We start from the raw sequence: 17,648 nt of genomic DNA, 5'->3' as shown, positions 1-17,648 counted from the left end.
GCTGCTGGTGCCATGTCTGCTCCCCTCCTGCCCTCAGCAAGTGGCCAGGTGCCGGCGGCGGGCGGAGCGTGAAGAAGTGGTGCAGAAGCAGCAGGAGCAGGACTGTCAGCACCGCGAGGCGCGCATCGAGATCCTTACACAGGAGCAGCAACTGCTGGAGCAGAGCAAGGAGTCTGCCATGAGAAAGGTGTGCACGGACCTGAGCCCCTGGAACGGCAGGGATGGGCACCCGGCCCGGCTGCCTGGCTGAGCCCCTGGAACGGCAGGGGTGGGCACCCGGCCCGGCTGCCTGGCTGAGCCCCTGGAACGGCAGGGGTGGGCACCCGGCCCGGCTGCCTGGCTGAGCCCCTGGAACGGCAGGGGTGGGCACCCGGCCCGGCTGCCTGGCTGAGCCCCTGGAACGGCAGGGGTGGGCACCCGGCCCGGCTGCCTGGCTGAGCCCCTGGAACGGCAGGGGTGGGCACCCGGCCCGGCTGCCTGGCTGAGCCCCTGGAACGGCAGGGGTGGGCACCCGGCCCGGCTGCCTGGCTGAGCCCCTGGAACGGCAGGGGTGGGCACCCGGCCCAGCTGAGCCCATGGAGATGCAGGGGCTTAGGTGCAAGGCCCATCAGTAGGGGTGAGCCTCACATGGGCGGGAGTTGGTGTGGGTCAGGATACGTTATTGCTGCCCAGCTGGTTGGCCAGCAGGGGCAACGGGTGGGAGATGGGTGGGAATCGGCCCGGTATGTGGTGGTCAGGGGGATACGTGGGATTCCCTATTGATGCCTGTCCATCAGGGGAGGTGAAGTCACTGATCCACCGGATCTGTGCCACCCCCGATCTTTTAAACAGTCCCTTGGGGGAACCCCTTCAGTGGGCCAGACCTCAAAGGATCCTGCTGTCCCTTAAGGTCAGGCCATGCAGCCTCAACGCCTACTAGACTGAGCCACTGGGCTCCAGCCTCCTGGGTCCCGCCCTGAGCTCTGCCCAGTGAGTGCAGCTGCCATAAGCTCCTGGTCAGAGACTTTTACACTCTTCAGGGATCCAGGCACCTCAGCTAGGATCTGCAGCGACACCAGCCACCTGTGCAAAGCAGGCACCTGGAGCACAGCCCGGGGAAGCCCTTACGTCAGCCCTGGGAAGCAGCGGTTTGGACATTGTCCATGCTGGCCAAGCCATTTCTGTCTCTTTGTCTCCCAGGCCCAAATGAGCCCCCAGGCCTCTTCAAAGGCTGCTTTTATCCCAGCCTCCTGTCACCTTTCATGCCATTATCCTCCTGGAGTTCAGTCCCCTGCCAGAGTTCCCTGCTGTCAGGTGTCAGCCGTTCAGTCCTGGCCACTTCCCCTGTCTGAGCATCCTCCCTTGAGCTGGGTCAGATTGAGCCAGGCCTAACTCCCCTCATCCCACCCCAGAGAGTTCCTGACACATGCTCCAGGACCTGCCTTGCCCTGAGAGCAGCGGCTGACCCGTTGGCTCCCACTGGGTAGCAACACCTAGTCCAGTCACTGCCTTGCCTGTCATTCATAAACTTGTTAGAGAATTCCCGTGGCATCACAGGGGTACATGGGGTGCCCCAGTGAGGCCCGGCTGCCCTGGTACCTGCCCAGAGGAGAGGGGAGTACGTGGGGTGCCCCAGTGAGGCCCTGCCTGGCCCAGTCCCCACCCATCTGGGGAGGGGTGTATGTGGGATGCCCCAGTGCAGCTTGTCTGTCCCTTTCCTCAGATGAATACTGAGTACAAGGCAGCACTGGCTGGACTGCAGGTGCAGGACATTGAGGAGCTGCGGAGCTACCGGTTACCACCAGCGTCCATCCTGAGGGTGACGGATACCCTGTGCATGATGTTCAGCAAGGAGCCTGGCTGGGAGAGTGCCAAGCAGCTGCTTGGCCAAGAGGACTTCTACCAGGTGCCGGGAGGGGCTGTTGTATTGATTTAGACAGAGTCAGTGGGCCAGAGGTGTTCGCAGAACCCAGTCACTGTCCAGCACTGAGCAGTGTTAAAGAAGGTGTGAGGGCTGGCGGGTGGAGTCCTCAGCCTGCCTGGTACCACAGCCAGCAAACCAGCAAACATCCTTGTAGCCCTTTAGTAGCGATATGGACGAGATGGGAGAGAGCTGACCCTTGCCTGTAGAGCAGTGAATGGGGCTTTCATCTGAACAGCTTCTCTTCCCCTTTGCCTGTAGCTGAGCGAGTTTCAGCAGAAAGCCCCTGGGTTTGGCATGCCCTCAGACGTAACAGAGATGGTGATAACGCTGCTTTTGGGGGAAGGCAAGGACGTAAGCTGAGAGGGGTTGGAGCTGCAGCTGCTGTTACAGTCCAAGCCCATTTCAGCTCAGGTGGTGACCAGGATTCAGCTGAAGCTGGCAGGGGAGGATGCGTCTGCGTCCTTTCTAGCCCAGGTTGGTAAGGATGTCCCTCAGGCGTAGGAGAGAAGGCCCTGGGTCACAGGAGATGGTGGGCGCAGCTGATGCTGGTGACGTTTGCTCCAATAGCCTCCATCTGTTCTCCCCCTCCGCCAAAGTCTCTTTCTCTAAGGACCCCAAAAGGCGGTGATGGTGGAATAGCCAGCCCCTCATTATTTTGTCCACCAATCAAGCCTAATATCCAGCACACCAATTTTAATTGATTGATATCCAGTTCCACCTCATCTGATTTTTACCAAGCATGATTTTAACCCAGTCCTGGATTTATATTCCCATGCCTTCTGCACCCCGGCAATGTACACCCAGCTGCTGCCATGGAAACAGTACACCCCAGCTCCCTGGTTCCACCTCAGTCCCCAGGCTCCTCAGCACAAGGCACTGGACAGGTTTATGGGAACACCAGACTGGAGTTTATTGAGAGAAAATGCTTCAGATAAAAGCAAGTGCAAGGGTTTGGAAACCTCTCAACATCAAGGGTAGGATTGCGTGCTTCAATTCCCAGATTAGTTTGATGGATCATTGAAAGTAGCTTCATCCACAAAGATGATGTCAGAATGGATTCAAATTTGGACATGTGCCTCTGAACAGACTGAAGTTCAGTTCGAGCCTGTGCAGTGAGACTGAGAGATTCAGGCTCATCTAAAGCCTTTCTCACTGAATTCAAATGCTGCGCAACTGGTTGAACCCCATCAATCCGTGCAGACCATCTAGTTCTGGACATCCCCTGCAGTGAAACAGGAAGAGATTGCTTCAGAATTTCCCACCTTTGTGGGCTGCTACTGAAGAGATTGTATATTTGCTGAACAGTTCCAGAGGAAGTAATTGCCTCCTTGCATGATTCAGCACAGTCAACACCTACCAGGTTCAGTGTGTGGTTTCCACAGCTGGAGAAAATACAGTTTGAATTATGCTCAAGCAGAACTGCTTGTCCACCTTTGTACTTCCTGGCCATATTGAATCCATTGTCATGGCTCGACCAATGCGGACTTGAAAATCTCACTTAAAACCTTCTAGAATTACTAGTACTTGAGCAGCAATTTCTTTCCCAGTTTTTCTCATGAAATTATCAAACAAAATAAACCTTTCTTCAATTCAAAATTTTGAGCTATCTACAATCTTAACATATCAAATAACCATAGTAGTCTGTTCCCTGTGAGAACAATCTGGAGTGGCATCAACAATGACTGAAAAATACTTGGCATTTTGAATCTCATCAAGAATTGTTGTTTGTACGAATGACCCACATAGCTCAATAAACCCGTTTTGTATGCATGTGGCAAGATAATGGACTTGTATGTGCTTTTGATTCTCTTGCGATTCTCAAATACATTTAACATACTCTGATAAAAGTGGGTCATATTTGCTGAGGAGCTCCACTGTGCCTAGAAAGTTTCCATTTGCACGATCACCAGTACATTGACTAGAACCAAAGAAAGCCAATCCCCAGTCAAAAAGAAAAAGGATGACATTCAGGATGCGCTCAAGAAGTTTTTTCCAGCTGTTAGTTTCTGTAGAGAGTTCAGTCAAGAGTAAATTCTCAACTGAACTTTCAGCTAATGCTGCCCTACTGGCTGATTTCCATGCAACATAGTGTTCTTTGTGTGACGGTGAACTCTCACGGGATGGTATTCAGTCTTTCAACTTCCTCCAACCCCTGTTGATGTGCCATCCTGATTGGTCAGAGAGATCTGATGCATTTGCAGCACTTTTGTTCAAAATGAAGCAGGGTGCACGGTACAGAGATTGTTTTTCCGTACTCCAGCATAACCAGTCTCTTGTGCAGGTCTCACCACTTGGAAGAGTTTTTGTCAGCAGATGAGTAGGGAAAGCATGATTAACAGCATCTCATGGAATGTTACTTGGAATTTCAAAACAACTAATTTGAAGAAAAGATTGTATTTGGGCAGCATTGCTCTTGTCAATAATTCCAATGTCAGTCATAGTCAAACCTGTAGTACTCATGAATTGCTCTTACTGCGTAAGATCTACATCTTCCTGTTGCTGTTGAGTTTCTTAATCGTACACAGTATCTTCTCCTGCATCTGTTACTGTTGGCACATCTCCTTCTTGACTACTGTCCTCATGTTCAGGTATTGGCACTGAAATATCACCTGTTGCAGTTGCGGAGTTTTCATTATCTGTAGCATTGTTTGTTGGGTAAGGTGTGTTTTCCAGTGGTTTGAGAAATGAAGTTATTGGCTTTGAGCTCTTAGCTGCTGCTTCACTCAGTTGTTTTAGTCATCTCTTCCTTGCACCACTTTCAAATCTCCTCTTCATAGTGATCTATCTGGTCAATATGGAGCCTATCCACACTTGAAATATTCTGCTGTAAATAAATAGCTTATCTACACTTGAAATCTTCTACTGTAAACGTACACAAATGCTGAATGGTTTCAGAGTAACAGCCGTGTTAGTCTGTATTCGCAAAAAGAAAAGGAGTACTTGTGGCACCTTAGAGACTAACCAATTTATTTGAGCATGAGCTTTCGTGAGCTACAGCTCACTTCATCGGATGCATACCGTGGAAACTGCAGCAGACTTTATATACACACAGAGAATATGAAACAATACCTCCTCCCACCCCACTGTCCTGCTGGTAATAGCTTATCTAAAGTGATCATCAAGTTGGGCCATTTCCAGCACAAATCCAGGTTTTCTCACCCTCCACCCCCCCACACAAATTCACTCTCCTGCTGGTGATAGCCCATCCAAAGTGACAACTCTCTACACAATGTGCATGATAATCAAGTTGGGCCATTTCCTGCACAAATCCAGGTTCTCTCACCCCCCTCCCAAAAACCACACACACAAATTCACTATCCTGCTGGTAATAGCTCATCCAAAGTGACCACTCTCCCTACAATGTGCATAATAATCAAGGTGGGCCATTTCCAGCACAAATTCAGGTTTTCTCACCCCCCCCACCCCCATACACACACAAACTCACTCTCCTGCTGGTAATAGCTCATCCAAAGTGACCACTCTCCCTACAATGTGCATGGTAATCACGGTGGGCCATGTCCAGCACAAATCCAGGTTTTCTCACCCTCCCACCCCCATACACACACAAACTCACTCTCCTGCTGGTAATAGCTCATCCAAACTGACCACTCTCCAAGTTTAAATCCAAGTTAAACCAGAACATCTGGGGGGGGGGGTAGGAAAAAACAAGGGGAAATAGGCTACCTTGCATAATGACTTAGCCACTCCCAGTCTCTATTTAAGCCTAAATTAATAGTATCCAATTTGCAAATGAATTCCAATTCAGCAGTTTCTCGCTGGAGTCTGGATTTGAAGTTTTTTTGTTTTAAGATAGCGACCTTCATGTCTGTGATTGCGTGACCAGAGAGATTGAAGTGTTCTCCGACTGGTTTATGAATGTTATAATTCTTGACATCTGATTTGTGTCCATTTATTCTTTTACGTAGAGACTGTCCAGTTTGACTAATGTAAATGGCAGAGGGGCATTGCTGGCACATGATGGCATATATCACATTGGTGGATGTGCAGGTGAACGAGCCTCTGATAGTGTGGCTGATGTTATTAGGCCCTGTGACGGTGTCCCCTGAATAGATATGTGGGCACAGTTGGCAACGGGCTTTGTTGCAAGGATAAGTTCCTGGGTTAGTGGTTCTGTTGTGTGGTATGTGGTTGTTGGTAAGTATTTGCTTCAGGTTGCGGGGCTGTCTGTAGGCAAGGACAGGTTTTTGGTTTTTGGAGGGGGGTGAGGGAGTGAGAGAACCTGGATTTGTGCTGGAAATGGCCCAACTTGATGATCACTTTAGATAAGCTATTACCAGCAGGACAGTGGGGTGGGAGGAGGTATTGTTTCATATTCTCTGTGTGTATATAAAGTCTGCTGCAGTTTCCACGGTATGCATCCGATGAAGTGAGCTGTAGCTCACGAAAGCTCATGCTCAAATAAATTGGTTAGTCTCTAAGGTGCCACAAGTACTCCTTTTCTTTTTACAAATGCTGAATGATACACAAATGCTGAAAATGAAGGAATACTAATTAAGAACACAAAATGAAACAGTCAGGTTATTATTCTTATCACTGAATCAAAACTCAAGCACGCAAGGTATAATATAATAGGCTGATCTGAAGACAAAGGGATGACGTATATATAGTAAACACAGACACGGATACAGACAGAGGGATAATGTCCAAACATTTCAAACGTGTGTCCTCACGAAACTCACTGTACAAGACTGTCCTCACAAATCTTCACCTTGAATCCGGGCCTACGGACTACGAAAGTCATGATGATGGCCAAGCTACCAAGCTAGGGCTCAACCAGCCCAACCAGTCACCTCTTTTAGCTACCATATGAAGATAATAATGAAGAATTCTCACACATAAATAATACCTTAGTCAACTAGACATAAAACTGTAAAGATACTAAAATGTAACAATTCTGTACCTTTCAGCACGCACTTGATCCAGCACCAGCCACTAGTAGTGGTTTGTTTATGTAATCAGCTGATCTGAGAGAACACGTTCATCACGGTCTAATCTTGTGCCATCAGAACCAATATATTTTTATTAATATTTGTGAACATTTTGAACTCTTTAATATGACAAAATCTATATCACTTAACAAAAAAATTCTGTCTTTTACCAAATCACAGCTCTTATTTGCTTAAAATTGCAGTTCTAAGCTGAGAGAGTGTGTCACATTTTGGTCCAATAGGGATGGGCATAAAAACAAGTTGCAAAACTTATCAAATGCCAAAAAATTAACAAGTATCTAAATTTGAGGCCCCCTTTGAGTTTGAGGCCCAGGCCAAATGGCCCTCCTGGCCCCCCCTCTGCTTGGCCGTGGTGTGGCCCAGTAAAATGGAGCCTAGATCCTGATTGGAAGAGAATGGGGCTGGAGGCAGGCTGCCCATGGGACAGGTGAATGCCATCTTGGCTCTGTGGTTACAGATGTAGAGCTGGCTGGCTCAGTTAAGGGAGCAGCGAGCTCCAGGCTGAGGCTCTGCATGGGGCCGCAAGTGCAGTGTTAACAGGATTCACAAGGTCTGTGCTATGCCCCCGCCTTTCAACCATCTCCAGGGAGAACTCTGTTAGTGTGCCAGGCCCCCAAGAGGTCACCCTGTGCTACAAGGGCAGGCCACCTGGCCTCAACAGCTCCAGTACTGGGCCTTCGGGCGCCAGCACCCTGTTCCAGCTGGGCTCAGATGCCAGGGAGAGGCTGTGCTACCAATGAGCCTCTGGAGAAACGCAAGGCAAAACGAAGTCGTATTTATTAGCATGACACTGTCTGGTGTTAACGATGCTGTCTGGGTGAATTGCTACCACCAGCTTACAGCATGAGGGCTGTCACGGGGTCTCCGGGCGATGCTCTGGAACTATTCCATATGAAGCCAGGCAGGACTCTGGGGGAGCCTCCTCTCTCTGAGCAGACTGTCTCCAGGGCAAGAAGCTCACACAACTTCGACCTTCCTGGGGCTGACCTCGGAGCATTCAGCATCCCCTGCCCCATCATGCGCTTCCTACAGTGGGTCCACACAGGCAGGGCTCCTGGGGAAGCCAGAGGGCCCTGCCCCCCAACTCCGCAGTCAGACGTGACTCTCAGCCAGCCAGTAAAACAAAAGGATTATTAGATGACAGGAACATGATCTAAAACCATGAACTTGTAGGTACAGAGAACAGGACCCCTCAGTCAGGTCCATCTTGTGGGGGTAGGGAGCCCAGAGCCCCATCTGGGCCTCCCTCCATTTCCCCAGCCAGCTCCAAACTGAAACTCTCCAGCCCCTCCTCTGGCCTTTGTCTCTTTCCTGGGCCAGGAGGCCACCTGATCTCTTTGTTCTCTAACACCTTCAGTTGGCACCTTTGCAGAGGAGGGGCCCAGGCCATCAGTGGCCAGGAGACAGGGCGTCAGCCATCCTCTGTGCAGACACCATCATGCTGGCCCTTTAGGGTGCTGCAACAATCACACCTCCTTATCCCACCAGCTAGATACTTAAGAAATGCCTAGGGGAAACTGAGGCACCCACACAGTATTCAGAGAGAACATTAAGAACATTCCCACTTTGTCACATCTCTCCCCGCTTCGAGACTGCAGATGCTGATTCATAAAAGTCCTCAGCATCAACCCCAGGGTCCCATAAACTCTCTCCACCAGCCTGTGGGACGGAGGGTGACCTGCAGAGGCCCAGGTGGGCCAGACCCCCCATTTCTCCCACCAGCCCCAGAGCAAGGCTGACAGGACATTGGACCCCTGGTCTGTAAGGACCTTGCTGGGGACCCCCCCTCTGCTGAAGATGGTCAGCAGCGCGTCTGCCCTGGTGTCTGCCTTGGTGGAGGACAGAGCCCCCGCCCCTGTGTAGCGGGTGGCGAGATCCATCACCCCCAAGACGTATTTCTTCCCTGCCTAAGTCGCCTTGCTGAGGGGCCCCACTATGTCCATAGTCACCTTCTGGAAAGGTTCCTCTGTGTTGGGCAGGGGTCTCAAGGGAGCTTCTCCCTTATCCTGGCCTTCCCCACCCTCTAGCCGGGGTCGCAGGACCTGCTGTGCCGCTGGGCCACATCCCAGACCCCGGGTCAGTCGTGGTTCTGCAGCAGCCGCTGCCTGGGGCCTGGATCCCCTGGTGTCCCGAGAGAGGGTCATTGTGGGCCAGGTACGACAGCTGGTGGCGACACTTCCGGGGCACCCCCAGCGGCCTCCTGATCCCCCACGGTTCTACTTCCCCTGGGGGAGCCCCTTCTCGGTACAGGAATCCCTTCTCCCATGGGAATCTGTCCCTGCAGCCTTCCCCACGGGGGTTTGCAGCCTGTGGCCAGCAAGTCCCCTCAGCTCCTCCTAGGAGGGATCCTTCCGCAGCTCAGTCTGGAATTCAGGTGCTGGGGGAGGGAGTGGGACCTGCTCCCTCTTGTGGGCTGGGCCTGGGGTCACAGCCCCGCTGAGCCCTGTCCCTGGTCGCTCCTTCCCTGCCCTGGGGATCACTTCCCAGCAGTATCTCTGGACCAGCTAAACCTGGTTGGCAGCCGAACTGCCCTGCCTGTGGGTCCCCCCCCCCCCCAACTGGGGTCTCAGCTCCACCCTCGCTCAGCGCTGCCCTTGCTGTCCCAGTGGGGGCAGGCAGTGAGCTCTCTGCTCTCCTTACAGCATCGGAGCCAGTGTGAGCCCCCTCTCCGGTGTGCAGGGGGGCAGGGAGCATCTCTCTGTCTCACCCAGCCCCAGGGGGCTGGTTACAGGCAGGCAGGTATCTTGCCCTCCCCCCTGCTAGCCAGGTATCCTGCCCTCCCCCCTGCAGCTCCTCCCCACTGCCAGCTAAGTCATCTGCATTTTCACTGACCATTTCCCTCTCCACTGATTGGTTCCTTGGATTCAAATTCAAACCCTTGGCCATTACAGGAGCAGGGCCTGGATCCTGTCCCAAAGAGACACAGTCACCCCGCAACAGGACCTCACAGCCGATATCCTGGAGAACTCAACGACCAGCCAGCCCGACCCCTCCTGGGTCTGCACAGGGATCTGGGCCATAGGCAGGGTGAGGGGCCCCATCCATGGGACCTTCACCCAGGTCACACAGCCCTTCAGCATCTGTTGGGGCTTGTCACGGAGTCCCTGGGCGATGCTCTGGAACTGCTCCCCATGAAGCCAGTGAGGACTCTGGGGAAGTCTCCTTTCTGTGAGCAGCCTGTCTTCAGGACACAAAGCTCACCCGGCTTCCATCTTCCTGGGTCTGACCTTGGAGCATTCAGCCTCCTCTGCCCCTCTGTGCGCTTCCCCCAGCGAGTCTGCCAGGGCGGGGTCTTGGGGAAGCCAGAGGGTCCTGCACCCCAACTCCGCAATCAGACGTGACTCTCAGCCAGCCAGCAAAACAGAAGGTTTATTAGATGACAGGAACATGGTCTAAAACAGAGTTTGCAGGTGCAGAGAACAGGACCCCTCAGCTGGGTCCATTTTGGGGGGCAGTGAGCCAGACAACCCTGTCTGCCCTTCACTCCATGTCCCCAGCCAGCCCCAAACTGAAACTCCCTCCAGCCCCTCCTCCTCTGGGCTTTGTCCCTTTCCCGGGCCAGGAGGGCACCTGATTCCTTTGTTCTCCAACCCTTTAGCTCTCACCTTGCAGGGGGGAAAGGCCCAGGCCATCAGTTGCCAGGAAACAGGGTGTCGGCCATTCTCTGTGCAGACACCATCACACTGGCCCTCTAGGGCTCTGCAACAATCACATCCCCTGATCCCACCACCTAGAGACTTAAGAAATGCCTAGGGTAAACCGAGACACCCACACAGTATTCAGAGAGAACATTAAGAACAGTCCCACTTCATCACAAGGGCGTCTATCAGCTGCAGGCAACACAAGCTCCCCTTCTGGACTACCAGAAGCCCCGGTCGTTCCCCCTGCAGGCTAGCAGTTTACACACTCCATCTAATTACAGGAGATGCCCAGTCCCTTGTCATCTGGCCACCTGCCGAGTATACTGATTCGCTGGCCCTGGGGAAACAGTTCTTCCCAGGCATCTCCTCTCGTCAGCACTGCCCAAAGCACACGGCACTTAGACACATCTAGACTGAACCCAAACTGAAACTTATTACCAGAGCTGGAGTTAAAGATTCAGATAAAAGCAAGTAAAAGGATTTGGAAAGTGTAGAACTCCACATCAGATCTGCAAGGGAGTTTTGTTCTCCCTAGAACTTCTCACAAAGTCGGTAGTGACCGCTGCTTCATTGCTGGGTTGGGGAGCCCATCTTGACAACTTTACAATACAGCAGGGTTCGCACACTTGTTCCTGGCACTAGCCCATGTTAATGAATTCTTTCCTCCTGGAAACCAGGCAGCATGGAAGTTACCATTTTGAAGAGCAAAATGGCATCCTTCATGCTTTGTGACCTCACACACACCATACATGCAAGGTCACGCTGCGTGGAGCAAAATGGTGCCCTCCATACACTAGTGATCACCGTGACCCCATCTGCTGAGGATGCAACCCTATAGGGTCGCAACCCACAGTTTGGGAACCACTGCAGTACAGTGTCAGTGATTTCGAAGAGAGGCTTGGCTTCATATCAACGTCCTGGAATTCAAAGTGATACATAAGAACATAAGAATGGCCATACTGGGTCAGACCAAAGGTCCATCCAGTCCAGCATCCTGTCTACCAACAGTGGCCAATGCCAGGTGCCCCAGAGAGAATGAACCTAACAGGTAATGATCTAGTGATCTCACTCTTGCCATCCATCTCCACCCTCTGACAAACAGAGGCTAGGGACACCATTCCTTACCCATCCTGGCTAATAGCCATTAATAGACTTAACCTGGCTAATTGCCATTAATAGACTTCTGTGAATTTATCCAGTTCTCTTTTAAACCCTGTGTGACAGGGTCGGGCCAGATGGCTATAGGAGAGTAATAGAAGGCAGATATATTAGCCCTAGGCTGAGTAGGTCCCTCTTCCCTGGGTAAGGGAACAGGGAAGGTTCCAGAACAATCAGGAACCTTCGGGAGACAATTAAGACAGGCTGATTAGAACACCTGCAGCCAATCAAGAAGCTGCTAGAATCAATTAAGGCAGGCTAATCAGGGCACCTGGGTTTTAAAAAGGAGCCCACTTCAGTTTGTGGTGTGCGTGTGAGGAGCTGGGAGCAAGAGGCACTAGGAGCTGAGAGTGAGAAAATCCTCCCAAACCCCCAATCCTCCCAAACCCTCCCAAATCCTCCCAACTCCTGGTCAGACACAGGAGGAGTCAACCTGGACTGTGGGTTCAGAAAAACGGCCAAGCTGAGGGCTGCCGTGAAGCTCCAAGGTGAGCAAATCCGCCAATAAGCGCAAGACCACCAAGGTAGAGCAGGAACTTTGTGACACCTGTTATAGCCCTAGCCTTCACAACCTCCTCAGGCAAGGAGTTCCACAGGTTGACTGTGCACTGAGTGAAGAAGAACTTCCTTTTATTTGTTTTAAACCTGCTACCCATTAATTTCATTTGGTGGCCCCTAGTTCTTATATTATGGGAACAAGTAAATAACTTTCTCTCATTCACTTTCTCCACACCACTCATGATTTTATAGACCTCTCTCATATCCCCCCTTAGTCTCCTCTTTTCCAAGCTGAAAAGTCCTAGCCTCTTTAATCTCGCCTCATATGGGACCCGTTCCAAACCCCTAATCATTTTAGTTGCCCTTTTCTGAACCTTTTCTAATGCCAGTATATCTTTTTTGAGATGAGGGGACCACATCTGTACGCAGTATTCAAGATGTGGGCATACCATGGATTTATATAAAGGCAATAAGATATTCTCTGTCTTATTCTCTATCCCTTTTTTAATGATTCCGAACGTGCCGTTTGCTTTTTTGACTGCCACTGCACTCTGCGTAAATGTCTTCAGAAAACTATCCACGATGACTCCAAGATCTTTCTCCTGATTATTTGTAGCTAAATTAGCCCCCATCATATTGTATGTATAGTTGAGGTTATTTTTTCCAATGTGCATTACTTTACATTTATCCACATTAAATTTCATTTGCCATTTTGTTGCCCAATCACTTAGTTTTGTGAGATTTTTTTGAAGTTCTTCACAGTCTGCTTTGGACTTAACTATCTTGAGCAGTTTAGTATCATCTGCAAACTTTGCCACCTCACTGTTTACCCCTTTCTCCAGATCATTTATGAATAAGTTAAATAGGATTGGTCCTCGGACTGACCCTTGGGGAACACCACTAGTTACCCTTCTCCATTCTGAAAATTTACCATTTATTCCAACTCTTTGTTCCCTGTCTTTTATCCAGTTCTCAATCTATGAAATGATCTTCCCTCTTATCCCATGACAACTTAATTTACATAAGAGCCTTTGGTGAGGGTCCTTGTCAAAGGCTTTCTGGAAATCTAAGTACACTATGTCCACTGGATCCCCCTTGTCCATGTGTTTGTTGACCCCCTCAAAGAACTCTAATAGATTAGTAAGACATGATCTCCCTTTACAGAAGCCATGTTGACTTTTGCGCAACAATTTATGTTCTTCTTTGTGTCTGACAATTTTATTCTTTACTATGGTTTCAACTAATTTGCCCGGTACTGACTTTAGACTTACCGGTCTGTAATTGCCGGGATCACCTCTAGAGCCCTTCTTAAATATTGGCGTTACATTAGCTATCTTCCAGTCACTGGGTACAGTAGCTGATTTAAAGGACAGGTTACAAACCATGGTTAATAGTTCTGCAATTTCACATTTGAGTTCTGTCACGGAGTGTGGGGGAGTCCAAGCCCTGCACCCCTCTTTCTGGGATTCACTGAGACTCTCAGCCAGCCAGTAAAACAGAAGGTTCATTGGACAACAGGAACACAGTCCAAAACAGAGCTTGTGGGTACACCCAGGACCCCTCAGTCAAGTCCTTCTGGAGGAGCAGGGAGCTTAGACCCCAGCCCTGGGGTTCCCTGTGTTCCTCCACCCAGCCCCAAACTGGAACTAAACCCCCCCAGCAGGCTCTCTCCTGCAGCCTGTCTTCACATTCCTGGGCAGAGGTGTCACCTCCCTCTCCCCCTCCCGGCTCAAGTGACAGGCTCTCAGGTCTCCCATCCCCAGGGCACATTCCCAGGTCAACACTCCCCACTCCCTGCTGCCTCACATCGTCACATCTCTCCCCCCTTCGAGACTGAACTGAGCGGGGTCACTGTGACCAGTGACCTGGGGAAGTTCAGGGCCCCCTCTCCGGGACAGCGCATCCACTATCAGGTTGGCACTTCCCTTCACGTGGACCACGTCCGTGTCGTAATCCTGCAGGAGCAGGCTCCATCTCAGGAGTTTGGCGTTGGCTCCTTTCATCCGGTGCAGCCAGGTCAGGGGAGAGTGGTCGGTGTACACGGTGAAGTGTCGCCCGAAGAGATAGGGCTCTAGTTTCTTGAGGGCCCACACCATGGCCAGGCACTCCTTCTCGATGGCCGCGTAGTGTTGCTCCCGGGGTAGCAACTTCTTGCTCAGGTACACGATGGGGTGTCTCTCTCCCCCTTTTCAGCCTCCTGCATTAACACCGCCCCCAGTCCCGTGTCTGAGGCGTCGGTGAACGCCATAAAGGGCTTGTCAAAGTCTGGGTTTGCCAGAACTGGGCCACTGACCAGAGCCTCCTTCAGCGCCCAGAAAGCCTCCTGGCACTGCTCGGTCCAGACCACCTTGTCTGGCTTCCCCTTCTTGCATAGCTCAGTGATGGGGGTGGCTATGGCGCTGAAACGGGGCACAAATCTTCGGTAGTATCCTGCCATCCCAATAAAGGCTTGGACCTGCTTTTTGGTGTGGGGAGCGGGCCAGTCTCTGATCACCTCCACCTTGGCTGGTTCCGGCTTTAGGCGGCCGCTCCCCACCCAATGGCCCAGGTAAGATACTTCCGCCATCCCCACCTTGCACTTCTCCGCTTTTACAGTCAGCCCAGCCCCCTGGAGTCGGTCCAGCACTTGTCTAACCTGGGACACGTGGTCCTCCCAAGTCTGGCTAAAGACACAGATGTCATCAATATACGCCACAGCAAAACTCTCCATCCCCCTCAGGAGCTGGTCCACCAGGTGCTGGAAGGTGGCCGGCGCTCCCTTGAGGCCGAACGGCAGGGTCAGGAACTCATAGAGCCCCAGAGGTGTGATAAAGGCCGATTTCAGCCGGGCATCTGCATCCAGCAGCACTTGCCAGTAGCCCTTTGTAAGGTCCATGGTGGTAAGGTACCGAGCTCCTCCCAGCTTGTCTAGGAGCTCATCCGGCCTGGGCATGGGGTAGGCATCAGATACAGTGATGGCACTGAGCTTCCGATAGTCCACACAGAACCGGACTGACCCATCCTTTTTGGGGACCAGCACCACTGGCGAGGCCCACGGGCTGGCCGATGGCTGGATCACCCCCAAAGCCAGCATGTCCCGGACCTCTTTTTCCAGGTCCTGAGCAGTTTTCCCCGTGACTCGGAAGGGGGAGCATCTTATCGGAGGGTGCGACCCTGTCTGCACCCGGTGGACAGTCCGATTAGTGCGTCCAGGCTGGTTGGAAAACAGCTGTCAGTACGGATGCAGCACCCCCCTGATCTCAGCTTGCTGGGCAGAGGTTAGCTGATCCGAGAGGGGAATTGTTTCCAGCGGGGAACCAGCTCTGGTCCCAGGGAATAGATCTACTAAAGGGTCATCTCCCTGCTCCTCCCACTGTCCACACACGGCCAACACCACCTTCCCCCTGGCATAATATGGCTTCATAATATTCACATGGTACACCCGGCGGTGGTGCGCCCGGTTCGACAGCTCCACCACATAGTTTACCTCATTGAGCTGCTTGACAACCTTGAAAGGGCCCTCCCAGGCGGCCTGTAGTTTGTTCTTTCTCACGGAGATGAGAACCATCTCCTGATCCCCGGTGGCATAGGCACGGGCCCGCGCCGTGCAGTCATACCAGACCTTCTGCTTCCTCTGGGCTCTGGCCAGATTCTCCCTGGCCAGGCCCATGAGTTCAGCCAGTCTCTCTCGGAAGATCAGGACATACTCCACCACTGACTCTCCATCGGGAGTGGCCTTCCCCTCCTACTCGTCTCTCATCAGGTCCAGGGGGCCCCTCACCCTCCTTCCATATAACAGTTCGAAAGGCGAAAATTCGGTAGATTCCTGGGGCACCTCCCTGTACGCGAACAGCAGGTGAGGTAAGTACTTGTCCCAATCCTGCGGGTGCTGGTTCATAAAGGTTTTCAGCATCATCTTTAGCGTCCCGTTAAACCTCTCCACCAGCCCATTGGACTGGGGGTGATAAGCTGAGGCCCAGTCGTGCCGGACCCCACATTTCTCCCACAAGCACTGGAGCAGGGCCGACATGAAGTTGGAGCCTTGGTCTGTCAAGACTTCCTTGGGGAACCCCACTCGGCTGAAAATGGTCAGGAGCACATCTGCCACGGTGTCGGCTTCAATGGAAGCTAAGGGCACTGCCTCGGGGTAGCGGGTGGCAAAATCTACCACCACCAGAATGTATTTCTTCCCCGACCGGGTTGTCTTGCTGAGAGGCCCCACGATGTCCATGGCCACCTTCTGGAAAGGCTCCTCTATGATGGGCAAAGGTCTCAAAGCCGCTTTCCCCTTGTCCCGGGCCTTTCCCACCCTCTGACAGGGGTCACAGGATCGGCAATACTGCCGGACCGTGGTAAAGACCCCAGGCCAGTAAAAGTTCTGTAGCAACCTCTGCCGGGTGTGCTGGATTCCCTGGTGCCCTGCGAGGGGGATGTCATGGGCCAGGTACAGGAGCTTGCGGCGATACTTCTGGGGGACCACCAGCTGCCTCCTGATCCCACAGGAGGACTCTACTTCCCTTGTGGGAGCCCATTCTCGGTACAGGAACCCCTTCTCCCACAGGAACCTCTCCTGGCAGCCTCTCCTCACGGTCCGTACCACACTGAGGTCGGCCAGATCCCTGAGCTTCCGCAAGGAGGGATCTTTCCTCAACTCGGCCTGGAACTCAGCAGCTGGGGAAGGGATGGGGCCCGGTTCCCCCTCAGTGGCCAGGTCTGAGGCCTCCGCCTCTCTGAGCTGTGCCCCTCGGCGCTCCCTCCCCACCAGGGAAGGGTCCTGCGCCTCCGGTGCGGTACCCTCCCCGAGGTCAGGGTGCAGAGCCCCTCACCGGCTCTGGCTATGGATCACAACCAGGGCGGTCTGGGGCTTGCTTGGCCAGTCCTCTAGGTCTCCCCCCATCAAAACTTCAGTGGGCAAATGGTGGTGCACCCCCACATCCTTGGGGCCCTCCTTGGCCCCCCATTTCAGGTGTACCCTTGCCACGGGCACCTTAAATGGAGTCCCGCCCACCCCTGTCAGGGTCAGGTAGGTGTTGGGCACCACCCGATCTGGGGCCACCACCTCGGGCCGGGCCAGCGTCACCTCCGCGCCCGTTGACCTTCCTCCCATCCACCTCCAGGGGAACAAGGCACTCTCTCCGGAGGGACAGCCCCGCGCCCACCCTGTAAACTGAGCACCCTGAGTCCAGAGCCTCCAGCCCTCTGGCGGAGCTGGCCTGGGGTACTCTTCCCTCCTGCGCAGGTGGTAAACTGGTAGCCCCCCTTGCCTGGGTCGTCTGCCCCTCGTCCAGCTGAGTCCCTACCCAGTTAACCCTGGGTAGGTTGGGTCTGCTCAGTCTGTCCCTGAGCCCGGGGCACTGGGTCTGTACGTGGCCTCTCTGGCCACAGTGATAGCAGCTCAGGTCACGTTGGTCCCCTCGAGCGGGTCGGAGGGGCCCGACGCCAGGCGTTCCCCTTTGGAGGGGGTTCTCCCTATTTTCCTGCTGGGAGGTCCCCTGGTGA

The 17,648-nt window shown here is 52.8% G+C and overlaps 1 protein-coding gene across 1 annotated transcript in view; it reads left to right on the top strand.

The window, feature by feature from the left end:
• Positions 1–17,648, top strand: part of LOC144258885 (dynein heavy chain domain-containing protein 1-like) — a 129,556-nt gene that overhangs the window by 84,327 nt on the left and 27,581 nt on the right. The window contains exons 17-19 of the mRNA XM_077807023.1: positions 38–187; positions 1,703–1,885; positions 2,162–2,254. Of these exons, the coding sequence (XP_077663149.1) occupies positions 38–187; positions 1,703–1,885; positions 2,162–2,254 (426 nt within the window). The remainder of the gene's footprint in view (positions 1–37; positions 188–1,702; positions 1,886–2,161; positions 2,255–17,648) is intronic.

Source organism: Eretmochelys imbricata, chromosome 1 (genome assembly GCF_965152235.1).
Source record: "Eretmochelys imbricata isolate rEreImb1 chromosome 1, rEreImb1.hap1, whole genome shotgun sequence".
Taxonomy (NCBI): Eukaryota; Metazoa; Chordata; order Testudines; family Cheloniidae; genus Eretmochelys; species Eretmochelys imbricata.
Note: the sequence above shows the minus strand (reverse complement) of the source record. Positions and strands in the feature narration are given on the sequence as shown.